Raw genomic sequence first — 11,360 nt, forward strand, 5'->3', positions numbered from 1 at the left:
CTGAGCTTATGAAACAACACACATAATTTAGGCTAGCAGCACACAAAATTTAGAAATTGTCTCCAAAAGGTCTCATTTTTCACTAGAAGCATTAGAGAAATGTGACACTACTAGAACATTTGCAATGCGAAATTAGAGCAAAAATTATTACAGTCCAATGCCTTCCTTGCTTTGCAGAGATTCCATAATTGTAAAAGGTACTGGTGCTATGCACTATGCTCATTGGTACCCTCAAAGTTAAAAATCAACAAAAAGAGCAATGTAACAGCAATCACAACCACCAAATATCTCCATCAATTGCCATCCATCAACCTAGAAGAAATGCAAAAAACCCAACTATCACACCATTCATCTCCTGCATGAATCATCCTGCTACAATTGCAAAAAATATATCAAATTATTATAAGCATAAACAAAAGAGCTATAATGATAGAAAATACAACAAAAAATTACCTAGTTGATTCACAGGTCCAAATCACTCAGATGCTTTAGTACCCATGAATCAAATGTTATGTCTGATGCAGCGGATAAGAAACCACGCATACCCTTTTGATCTTTGTGTGCTAGATACGTTCCTACCATTAACTTTTGATCAGTAGTAATTGTCATATTCTCAAGCCTTTGCCACAATATTGCATCAGGGTTAACAAAGGCATAGGCACTGGAGGTGGTGGCTTCTTAAGATCATTTCGAAGTTCTACCAAAGTAGCACTGAGTTCATCTACTACCTTTGTTGTGCGACTCTTTGGTTTCACATTCCTCTTCGCTGGTACTCCCTCTCCTTGTGGGCGTTTCAGTCCAGAACTTGACAAGCTATGATCATCTCTTTGAGATGGATGATGATTGGGAGATGGTAAAGTGTCAGAATCATCACCTAGATCATGCACAGGCTGAGGATAGTTGGAGAAGTCACTGCACACATCATCATTGAAGTCATTGTCATCTCCAGGATGAGTTTCATTCATGCAAGTTGTAGCTTCCATGGCTAGAGAGCCATCAGCACTGCTGTTAATAAACACTCTTGCATTTCATTGAAAAACTTGATAGGCTTAGAAAGGAGCCTCGTTGCCCTATCCTGCATACAGAAACATAGAGCATAAATAGGAATTTTTAGGTACATGTAGGAACAAATACATATAATAAACAGAGCAAGCACCTAGAATGCACGGCAAATAGTATCTAACATGTATGATTTCAAGCATCTGAAGGAAATGCACATTCCATAAAGAAACTAGAAATTAGAAACTAAAAATGCACGACAAATAGAGTTTATTACCTTTAGGTTAGATTTCTCTGATTCAGATATGACTACCATAGACCTTGTTGTGTCAAAAGTGTTACCACTCTTGCTTAAGGCTGCAGCAACAAACTTCCAATTCTCTTTATAATGCCTGTAATGTCTTTCAACTTGAGTAGCAGTGACCCCCATATTGAATTGTCTGTTCAATGCCTCAGCACACTTGCAGTGGTGTTGTTTTTTAATCTTAAAACCAGCATGTTGTTCTTTTATGAAGTCAGTAAACCAACCAAGCATAAACTTGCTTTGATCCTCATCCCACACAATGGTCCTCTCAATCTTCTCGTTTCCTTTACTCATCTATAAATTTCAGCAATAAAGGCACAAACAAAATACCATGAATATAACATAAATAGGTTCTGAGTACAGCAACATAATACCATAAAATAGGTTCTCATTACAGCCACATAAAATCATAAAATAGGTTCTCATTACAGCCACATAAAACCATAAAATAGGTTCTAATTACAGCCACATAAAAAGATCAATTTTCATCCCAATCATCCCACATTTGCTGCGCTAGCTGATCACGCATAGTGGCCCAAAGTTTATTATCTCTATTCATATCAACATGGGTACGACTGCTTCTTGGAAGACTTCCAAACCATGCCTCATCTTCATAAACATAAATATCAGTACCATCCTCTATTATGAAGTTGTGCAAAGCACAACAAGCCAAAACTATCTTCACTTGAGTTTTGAGAGGGAAGAAGGGTTGGCTTGTGAGTATCTTAAATCTGTTTTTGAGTGTACCAAATGCTCGTTCTATTGTTGTCCTAAGAGAAGAGTGTCGAAGGTTGAACAATTCTTTTGGATTCTCTGGCCGCCTAGTACCCTGAAACTCCTTAAGATGGTACCGAACACCCCTAAATGGAGGTAATATGCTAGGTCGTGCTGCATAACCCGCATCTGCTAGAAAGAAATGACCTACAATTGGATTTAACTAAAATTAGCTAGTCATTTTACAAGCCAAAAAAGGGGTAACTCGTGTGTCTTGTCTACTACCTTCAGGAATTTTTAAGCCTGAGGGACGTGACAATGCATCTTGGAGCACAAATGAGTCATGAGCTGATCCTTCCCATCCAGCCAACACATATGTAAACCTAAGATCAAAATCCACGGCAGCTAACACATTCTGTGTTGGGTAGTGTTTTCTACCTCTAAACCTATCCTGCATATAAATGGGGACCCATGCTGGTACATGTGTGCCATCGAGTGCTCCTACACATCTCTATCAAACAGAAAAATAGGTATTTGTAAGTACTTAATATAAGGATCAATTCCATTTATATATGTGTGTGTGTGATATGTTACCTCAAAGTAAGGGTGAAATCTTCCCGGGCTACTAGATATCTTTGGATGTGTCTATGTGGTTCTCATAGTAATGAGGTCACGTGACATGACACATAGAGCATCTAAAACAAGGTTGAAGTACCTGCTAACTGTTTCTCCGGACCATAGGAATTCAAACCCAACTGACCTATTTGTCCATCTATGGCCAACAAACTTTAAGAACATAGCAACCTGTTCTTCAACAGAGACATTGACGGTATCCTCTAACAGCCTATGAGACCTTAAATGGCTACATAACCTATGGAAAACAAATTTGCGCATGTGCAACTCACTAATACAATTGGCTTATGTCCCATTATACAACCGGTTGAGCCGCCTCTCTCGTTCCAAATCTCGTTGTAACAAAGGACCATATTTGATACTCTTCTTATGTAATCTAGACAGTTTATACCACAAAAAACCACACAAATGGTAGTGCAAATGAGCACCCTTCTTCTTCGTAGGTACTGGTTGTAACTATTGTAATATTGAAGATACATCTCCTTCACACCCATCTAGACAAATTAAAAACTAATTACAACCTTTAGAATATTTGAAAATGCAAGTTTCAGAGAGTAGAATTTCAGTTACCTTTAGAATCAGTTACTCAGTTCGCAGAATCAAAATAGGTGCACTCCTAATCATGTACAAGCAGAAAAAAGAATCATGAGATGACCAAACCGTCACTGGTTAACAGGGACCACCGTTGGCGCCATGCCGGCCATCGGCGCTGGCCGTGGGGGTGTAACAGCACCGGCCTGAGCAGTAATTACCAGGAACAGAGAAGAAAGGGAATCGGCAGACAGAAAACAGAGTGCATAGAAACCGACTGTGTGCTCTGGAGTGATGGCCACGACGGCCATGAAGACAGGCGGTCAGAGAAGAACAAAAAAAGAAGAATAGAGAGAGACCAAGGGAACCGCTCGGAGCCTCCCTAAGGCCGGACGAGCGCGGCAAAAAGAACAGAGAGAGACCAAGGGAACAGCTGGGAGCCTCCCTGCGGCCGGACGAGCGCGGCAAAAAAAAGAGAGGAAGAAGCACGGCGCAGTCAGCAATGGAGTTTTGGTGGCCGGATGTGTTACGAAACAGATCTTGAGAACACCCAGCCCAGGCCCCGTCACGCGCAGCTCAAGATCCACCGCGCCCAGCGCCACGCGGCAGGGCCCGTCCCCACGCCGACGTCGGATCCAGGTGAAGAACGAGGCGTCCACAGCGGCTCGGCGTCCAGAAAGGGGAAGAACGAGGTGAGCGCTGTGGGGAAGAAGAATGGAGGCGAACCACTGGGGAGCAAAGTGAAAAGTAGAAAGGGGAAGAACCTCACCGTGCTTGGAGGAGACGAGAGCCAGATCCAGGTGCGGCGGCGAGCAAGTGAGAGCCAGATCCAGGTCCGGCGGCGAGCAAGTGAGGTGAGAGGAGAAGTGGGGCGTGCGGCGGCCAAAACGAGCGCCCCAGGTGCGACGTAAAAATATACGGCGAGTGCTGTGAACCACGCCACACTTTTTGTGGCTGCCTAATATTAGGCATGAACCAAACACTTACCGACGAAAATGGGGCATGCCTAACCTTAGGTTGTGCCATCTGGGACAATGAACCAAACACACCCTAAATTACTTGATCGGCATACTCAAAGATGAATTCCTAGATCCGCCACTGCCTAGGCGCTGTCACGCTCTGTGAAGAGATCCTGTGGATTTGCGATATCCAAGTTTTTTTTAACCCAAACCGACCCGATGCATTTGGATTTCCTAGCAATGGATATCCGCGTCCAAACAATATCCATCCAAGCAAATCCGAAACGGGCTAAGTCCATTTGAAGTTCGGATGATCCAAATCCAATGTCACTTGCCACTTGGGTGGCGGTGGGCATGGACACGGAAGCACACAAATACAAGAAACAAAAGTAGTTGGCGGCCTCGACGAATAATAGTAGTGCCCCGCCCCTAACGCTACCCGGTGCCCGCGCCAGCCCGGCCCAGGAAGCCGGGACCCTGCCAGAGCGTCCGGGGTACGCACTGGGGGAACCGCCACCCGGCAACCGGGACGGCGCCCTTTGCTTCCGCGCTGCGTGCAGCAGAGCCCAGTCCGCCCGGGACGTGTCGCGCTTACGTGGACACGCTGCCAGACGGGCACAAACCACGAAACGGAACCCATTGATCGAGCCGAAGCCGATTGACGGCAGGCAGCCCATCGTCTCCCCTCTCCGGCTCTCCCCACCTCCTCTTTTAAAGACGACGCCACCGCCACCGCCACCCGGCCCTCCCTCGTCCCCAGCCTCGCCGTCCGGCGCTGCCCTGTCCCATCTCACCGCAGCTCGCTCCCACCTCGAGCCGCGAGCGCGCCCGTAGCAGTCTCAACGCGGGCACTCGCTTGCGTACCCCAGGCCGATCGACGAGTCCGCCCGGCCCGCGTCTCACGCGTGAGCCTGTTGCGCGCGGTGGCTTGTTGTTCGATCATATTCGTGTACGGGCACCCCGCACGGCCGGAGAATCACTTGCCAGCCCCAGCCCCGTTTTCCGGGGCTCCTCATCCCTCGCCTCGCCGGTACGTACGGTACGTTGCGCATGTGCCCCTGCATGTAGGAACAGTGGAATCGCCCTGCGCTCTTCTCGCGCTCTCCGATCCCTTCTCTCGGTCTCCTTTCTGTCCTTCGTTCCGCCGGCGGGCGATCCATGCATGCTCGTCGTTTGGTTCGATTTGTTGGCTTGGCAGTTTCGGACTTTCGGTGCTGCCGCGGCGCGGCCTGCTAATTTGGCGGCTTGCATACCTCCCTCCCCCTCTGCTCTGGACAGGTGTTGCTTCCCGGAGGTTTCCGCTGCCGCTGCGTGCCGGTGCCGCGGGCAGGCGCAGGAGGCTCTCGGCTGTTTCCTTAGCGTGCCATCGTCCATGGAGGCGAAGCAGCGCCCGCGGCACGGCGAGGAGAGGAGGCCGCCGGCGACGGACAACGGCGGCGGCGGCGGCGAGGAGTACGACCCATGGACGGCGTGGCTCTACAAGCCGCACACCATCTCGGTGCTCCTCGTCGGCGCCTGCCTTCTCATGTAAGCAACCGCCCTCGAATTCTCCTCCTCTATCCTGCTCGCGCCCACACAGGGAGAGCCCTACGTATCTGGTTTCGCTCGCCTCTTGCTAGTTGCTACCGTGTTCGTACTACGACCCCGCTTGACCCGAGGGTGCCATTTTTACGGGGGCGAAAGCAAACGGCCTGTCTCTGTGCTGTGTGCTTGCCAAAGTACCAGAGCTGCCAGGGACAACGCCAGGTGCTGCAGCAGTGTCAGAGCTGAGACGCTGCCATGCACTTTGTATGTTTTCCCCCTCTATTTTCTGAAGAAAAAAATATAGCTTTTCGGTTGGAATTTAGTGGATAATTAATTATGTGCGAAAGCATCGAAGCTACCGCACTATCAATGGTGGCACGTCAGGATACGACTGGCTGTGGAGAGCCACAGCGCTGGTTAAGTATCTCAACCCAAATTGTTCTGAAATTTCCATGAAAACGAAGTTGTCTGAAAATTGCTCCCAGAACAGCCACTAACACCCTGCTTCTTGCGAGGAAGATACCAAGCAATAAGCTTGGACCTGAATCTAAGGTACAACCATTAGCTGGCTAACCCCAATCCAAAGTTATCCCAGAGACGGGGCTGCCCAGCGGTGGATACCATACCAACCGTACTGACCAAATGTGGGGGCGCGCTTTCTCGCGGTGCCATCTCATCAACTGGCCTCTCGCATACATTCAACTAACTGTTCTTGCCTTTCAGCTGGGCAAGTGGAGCACTCGATCCTGAAGGCGCTGCTGCTCACAGTAGCTTGACATCAATCAAGAGGTATGGCTGAATCGTCGTCAGGATTTAATTATGACTTTTGTTTAGGCAGGCAGCACTAACTTTCAAAAGTAGGAATAAAGAAAAGAAGGAATAAAGAAAAGGATGATCAGGCCACTGCTCGTGTTCCGTTCTGATGCTGTCTTTTTGGACTCGAGCTGTTTTTACCTTCACAGCATTGCACAATGATTGGAGAGAGTGAGAGTGATGCTGCTGACTCATCTTCTTACCGAAACTTTCCAGGGGTGTCTGGGCTATGATTGCAGCCTTCCTTGCCTACTGCACGCTTCAGGCACCTTCAACGTGAGTAAATTTCCTATCTTTTCTCTCTCTTGCAGATAAGATAGCCTCTTATGGCTGCCTGTTTGTATTTTTCTTCTATATCAATAAAAACAGGCACTGTCAGTTTCTACTCGTTCAAAAAAAAATTATCAGTGGAGTTGCATCTTGTTTGTCAATTGGTGGTTGGTGCTGAAGCCGCAGAAGTTTTCAAGTAGCAATTGACAAATTGCCCATAGGGACACACGGTGCCAATGGCATCTTCACTACCTGCCTGTGCTTGCTGCAAGATTCTGCTCCTTATATTCCTGTCTTCGCAATGTTGCATCACCAGTCGTTCATTCTATACCCATTTCCAGCTCCCATAAATCGCAGTAGTGCTTTACTGATGATCCATAGCCATTTTCAGCTCCCATAAATCTGCTGTACTGATTCAGTGCTCCTGGCAATTTTGTCACAGGATACTTATTAGGCCCCATCCTGCTGTCTGGCGCCTGGTACATGGACTGGCTGTCGTTTACCTCGTTGCTCTTACCTTCCTCCTTTTCCAGGTTAGCCAGATGTGGGGTTTCAGTTGGATGGATACTGTTCTGTTGTCGTTGTTGGCGATGATTTTATTAGTTTTGGCAACTCAGTCCGAAGCGCATACTGGTTCTTATCTGTTTCTCATTTTCCAGAATCGTGACGATGCTCGCCAGTTCATGAAACACCTTCACCCTGATCTTGGAGTTGGTAAAATTTCTGCGCCAAATAGTTTCACAAGAAATGTAATATATTTCTTTTTTTTTAAAAAAAAGATGGTGGTGATAATAAACATTTTGTCTTTCCAATGCAGAATTGCCAGAGAGATCTTATGGAGCTGATTGCCGTTTGTATGTTCCAGAAAACCCTAAAAACAAGTTCATAAATATTTATGTATGATTTTTCTGTATGAACCTTCCTACTCTATGAAGACGCACATGCTCTGCTTCTCATCATTGCTATTGCTCTATTAAATCTAGACTGTCTGATCTATGTGTAGGAGACATTGTTTGATGAATTTGTTGTTGCCCATATCCTTGGGTGGTTTGGCAAAGCTGTGATGATACGAAATCAACTTCTACTTTGGGTATTGTCGATCGGCTTTGAGCTAATGGAGGTTAGATCTGAGTGTACTATTGGAACGACTTCAAAGATATTTTTCATTCCTGTCATCTTTTTGGCAAGGAAGAATGCTTACTATGACATTTTGCAGCTAACTTTCAGACATATGTTGCCAAACTTTAATGAGTGCTGGTGGGATAGCATTATTTTGGATATCTTGATCTGCAATTGGTTTGGTGAGACCTTTGGAGATAATTAATGTTCATGTCTCATACATTCAGTTACCTTTCTTACATTAATGTGATCTGCAATAAGTTAGAAGTAAGCAGTCGACATGTTCTCCGCTTGCTTGATTTTATACAGTTTCTTTGCATAAGATTCTATCAATTATATCCTTAAGTTAGAAAGGAAAACAAAAAAAAATAAAACATCTATGACATACATCTGACATCGCATTATTTGACTATAACATTTAATGTTATGTCACTTGTTCAATACTCATGGCATTGGGAATCCAAGAAGAATTTCTGGCTTTTGTGACATTGTTTAGCACTGATAATTCTATGCTTTCTACTGAAACACTTCTATTTTTGATACAGGTATTTGGGCAGGAATGCACACAGTCCGTTACTTTGATGGCAAAACATATGAATGGGTCGGACTGAGCCGCCAACGAAGCATCATGGGTAAGGTATGTTTACTACAATACATTAACAGAAGCATGGTTTCTTCATTTCATGAATGGTTACTCTTGTCATAATTTTGTCACTATATAGATATGACCTTCATTCCTGAACAGCCGTTCTTTTAGAATGCATCAAATTAAACTTCCAAAAATTTGACCTCTGGTATGAGGAAGTAGTTACATCTGCATTGTCATAATATTCATGTATTTTCGCTTTGTCATAATATTCATGTATTTTCGCTGCACGCATATGACTAGAAAAAATATTTTGAAAAAAAAATTGCATGTTTTAGACACTGTTGAAGTATGAAACAAGTAAAACAGAACAGGGATAGCATGATGTATTACATAAGTGACGGTTCTTTTTCATTGCTCGTGGATCAAAGTCCCAGTTCATCTATACTTGCATCAATAGGTTAGTTTGCACCTGACATGTTCCCTCATAAGAATTATTCTCTCTATCCCAAAAGGAATACAACAGTGGACTGTGTGACGGTTAGAGTGGTTTAGGTTTGACCAAGTTTTTAATAAATAGTATTCACATTTATGGCTCCAAATCAATTTATTATAAAAAATGTATTTCGTGATTTCTTTGATACCATAAATATTAATAATGATTATCTATAGTTGGTCAAACTTAAATACTAAAACATGATACTATGCTAGAATTGCATTCTTTGGACGGAGAGAGTACACTATATGGACTAGATACTCATATCAGTAAGGACAACCACTTTCCAAAAGATAGTCCAAGACAAGTGACTCCAAAGCAATGCAGTTTACTGAGCAAAAGTAAATAGCTTTGACTTCTTGCATGTGAGATGCCAGACAACATGTGATGTTTTGTCAGTGGGCCTATTCACATTTCTATTGTACTGTCTAAATCTGATCTTTGTCGTTATTGAGCCCTGAAGTTTCTTCAGAATTCGTTTTTCTCAATACAGTTATGCATAAACCGCACCCACATGTGAATTGTTGCATCTGTTTCGGACAGCCAAACTTGTAATCAGGCTTGCATCTTAAAAAAAGAATACCGAATAGCCTGAAATTGTTTTAGAAAAAAAAGAACAAGGGTTATAGACACGAACTGAACATTAGCAACTTGAGAACTCACAGTGTGTATTGATACTAGAACTGAACGCAATTTGTGCAGACCGGCAGACTGGTTTTACTCTCCGTTTGGCTTGCAGGTGAAAAGATCGCTGAGCCAGTTCACCCCTGCTCAATGGGACAAGGATCAGTGGCATCCTTTCATGGGGCCACTGCGGTTCATCCAAGTTCTGTTCCTCTGTGTTGTCTTCATGACCGTGGAGCTTAACACATTCTTCCTTAAGTTTTGCCTGTGGATCCCTCCAAGGAATCCCTTAGTCGTGTACAGATTGATCCTCTGGTGGCTGATTGCCATCCCAACCATCCGCGAGTACAACTCCTACTTACAAGACAGGTTAGTCCAAGAGTGCCATTCATTTGTTAGCAACAGCAGTACAGCTCGCATGACCATCACTATAACTAGTCTTTTTATTCATTCCTAATGTTTGGTGCTGGTTTTGGTCATCACAGCAAACCGGCGAAGAAGGTTGGAGCCTTCTGTTGGCTCTCTCTGGCTATATGCATAGTGGAGCTGCTTATCTGCATGAAGTTTGGGCATGGTGAGCTTCCCCTTCCACATGTCAAATGAGTATACGATATGATATACTCACTCCTTTCTAAAATATAGTTCTTTCTATCCCACTTTTTTCCCCTGTCCACATTCATTCAGATGATAATGAATATAGACATGAATGCAAACTACATTGGTATGTTACTTAATGAATGTTTAATTAGTCTAAAACGAATTATATTTTGAAAAGGAGAGGGAGTATATGTTAAAAAGGCTGCAAACCGCTTGCCTGACATTCAGTAATCTGAGCAGGGCTATTTCATGACCCAATGCCTACCTGGCTGATCATCTTTTGGAGCTTGGTTGGGATTGCACTTGTGGTTTTCTTGCTTTCATGGTCATGGAGGAGTCACAGAAGATTCAGGAGAAAACGGCTGTGATAGATTTCAATAACTCACCTTAGATTCTTTCAATTCGCTTCTTTTCTTTTCCCTTTCTCTTTCTTTTTCATTTTTATATACGATATGGTATGATATGATATGTGATGTAACCTACGTTTTAGAGGAGCCCCATTTTTCTGCTGCTCCTGGCAGGGGACTCGGTTTGTCAGGATAGGTCATTGTTGTCAACATGAGATTGATGAATAATCAAGGTAGCTGCAGCATCAGCACCAAGTGTAATTAAACAGTAAAGCAAGATCACTGTGCGTGAATTGGGCTTACCAAACTTCTTCTGGGCCAGTAATGCACAGTTGTGTAATACCACCTATCGCTATCTTGGATGGTGCATCATTTATTCAGTTTGTCTCACCGGTCCAGTCGAAGGTCTATGACATTTTTCTCGAACATGTAAAATATTTATGCATCATTGTAATTGAGGTAGAAGATTTTAATCATAAAACGTCGCCCTTGTGACAAACGTCTGATGTGCTCTACATGATTACAACGGTGTAGTCCTCAACAGGATTACAACGGTGCAGGAAAATTGTCTATCAGTTTCAACCAAAAAAACATGTAGTAATAAGTAGTAGATGTAGTTGTATGTCTCGCATACCAGCAGCAACAATATGTTTACTGGTATAAATAAACACCGCAATGTTGGTGTGTTAGCATCGCCCGCACAGATAGGGAAACGGCAACGGCGTGTTGATCGCCCGCAATTAGTGTGGTCAACACATGACGTTGGATTCATCGAATTAGCGTGTCATCAGTCCAGCAGCACCCGTGCCTTAATATTTGTAAGGAAGCGTCGTTGATGTGGGCG

At 44.3% G+C, this 11,360-nt stretch overlaps 1 protein-coding gene, 1 long non-coding RNA gene and 1 pseudogene across 6 annotated transcripts; 1 reads left to right on the forward strand and 2 right to left on the reverse strand.

Moving 5' to 3' along the window:
- Positions 1-462: 462 nt before the first annotated feature.
- Positions 463-1,091, reverse strand: LOC103635306 (uncharacterized; annotated as a pseudogene).
- A 191-nt stretch (positions 1,092-1,282) lies between these two features.
- On the reverse strand, positions 1,283-3,272 carry LOC103635305 (uncharacterized). The gene is made up of 3 exons (XR_002264230.2): positions 3,221-3,272; positions 2,612-3,144; positions 1,283-2,528 (listed from the first exon to the last, which is right to left on the reverse strand). It is a non-coding gene; the product is annotated as an uncharacterized lncRNA (long non-coding RNA).
- A 1,441-nt stretch (positions 3,273-4,713) lies between these two features.
- LOC100191625 (CDP-diacylglycerol--serine O-phosphatidyltransferase 1) lies at positions 4,714-10,892 on the forward strand. 5 transcript variants are annotated; one of them, XM_008656028.4, is made up of 13 exons: positions 4,714-5,170; positions 5,419-5,667; positions 6,388-6,453; positions 6,694-6,753; positions 7,190-7,280; positions 7,407-7,461; positions 7,565-7,644; positions 7,751-7,867; positions 7,964-8,048; positions 8,412-8,503; positions 9,688-9,941; positions 10,058-10,146; positions 10,410-10,871. In XM_008656028.4, exons 2-13 carry the CDS (start codon positions 5,513-5,515, stop codon positions 10,535-10,537), a joined length of 1,272 nt encoding a protein of 423 aa, XP_008654250.1. In that variant the 5' UTR covers positions 4,714-5,170; positions 5,419-5,512; the 3' UTR covers positions 10,538-10,871. The 5 variants fall into 5 exon arrangements, 4 of the variants coding, with proteins under 4 accessions (XP_008654250.1, XP_035817154.1, XP_035817155.1 ...); XR_002263904.3 differs by having other exon boundaries at positions 4,781-5,179; positions 8,412-8,498; positions 10,410-10,892; XM_035961261.1 differs by having other exon boundaries at positions 4,781-5,179; positions 6,526-6,753.
- Positions 10,893-11,360: the final 468 nt, after the last annotated feature.

The sequence above is a fragment of the Zea mays genome, chromosome 8, assembly GCF_902167145.1.
Source record: "Zea mays cultivar B73 chromosome 8, Zm-B73-REFERENCE-NAM-5.0, whole genome shotgun sequence".
Lineage (NCBI taxonomy): Eukaryota > Viridiplantae > Streptophyta > Magnoliopsida > Poales > Poaceae > Zea > Zea mays.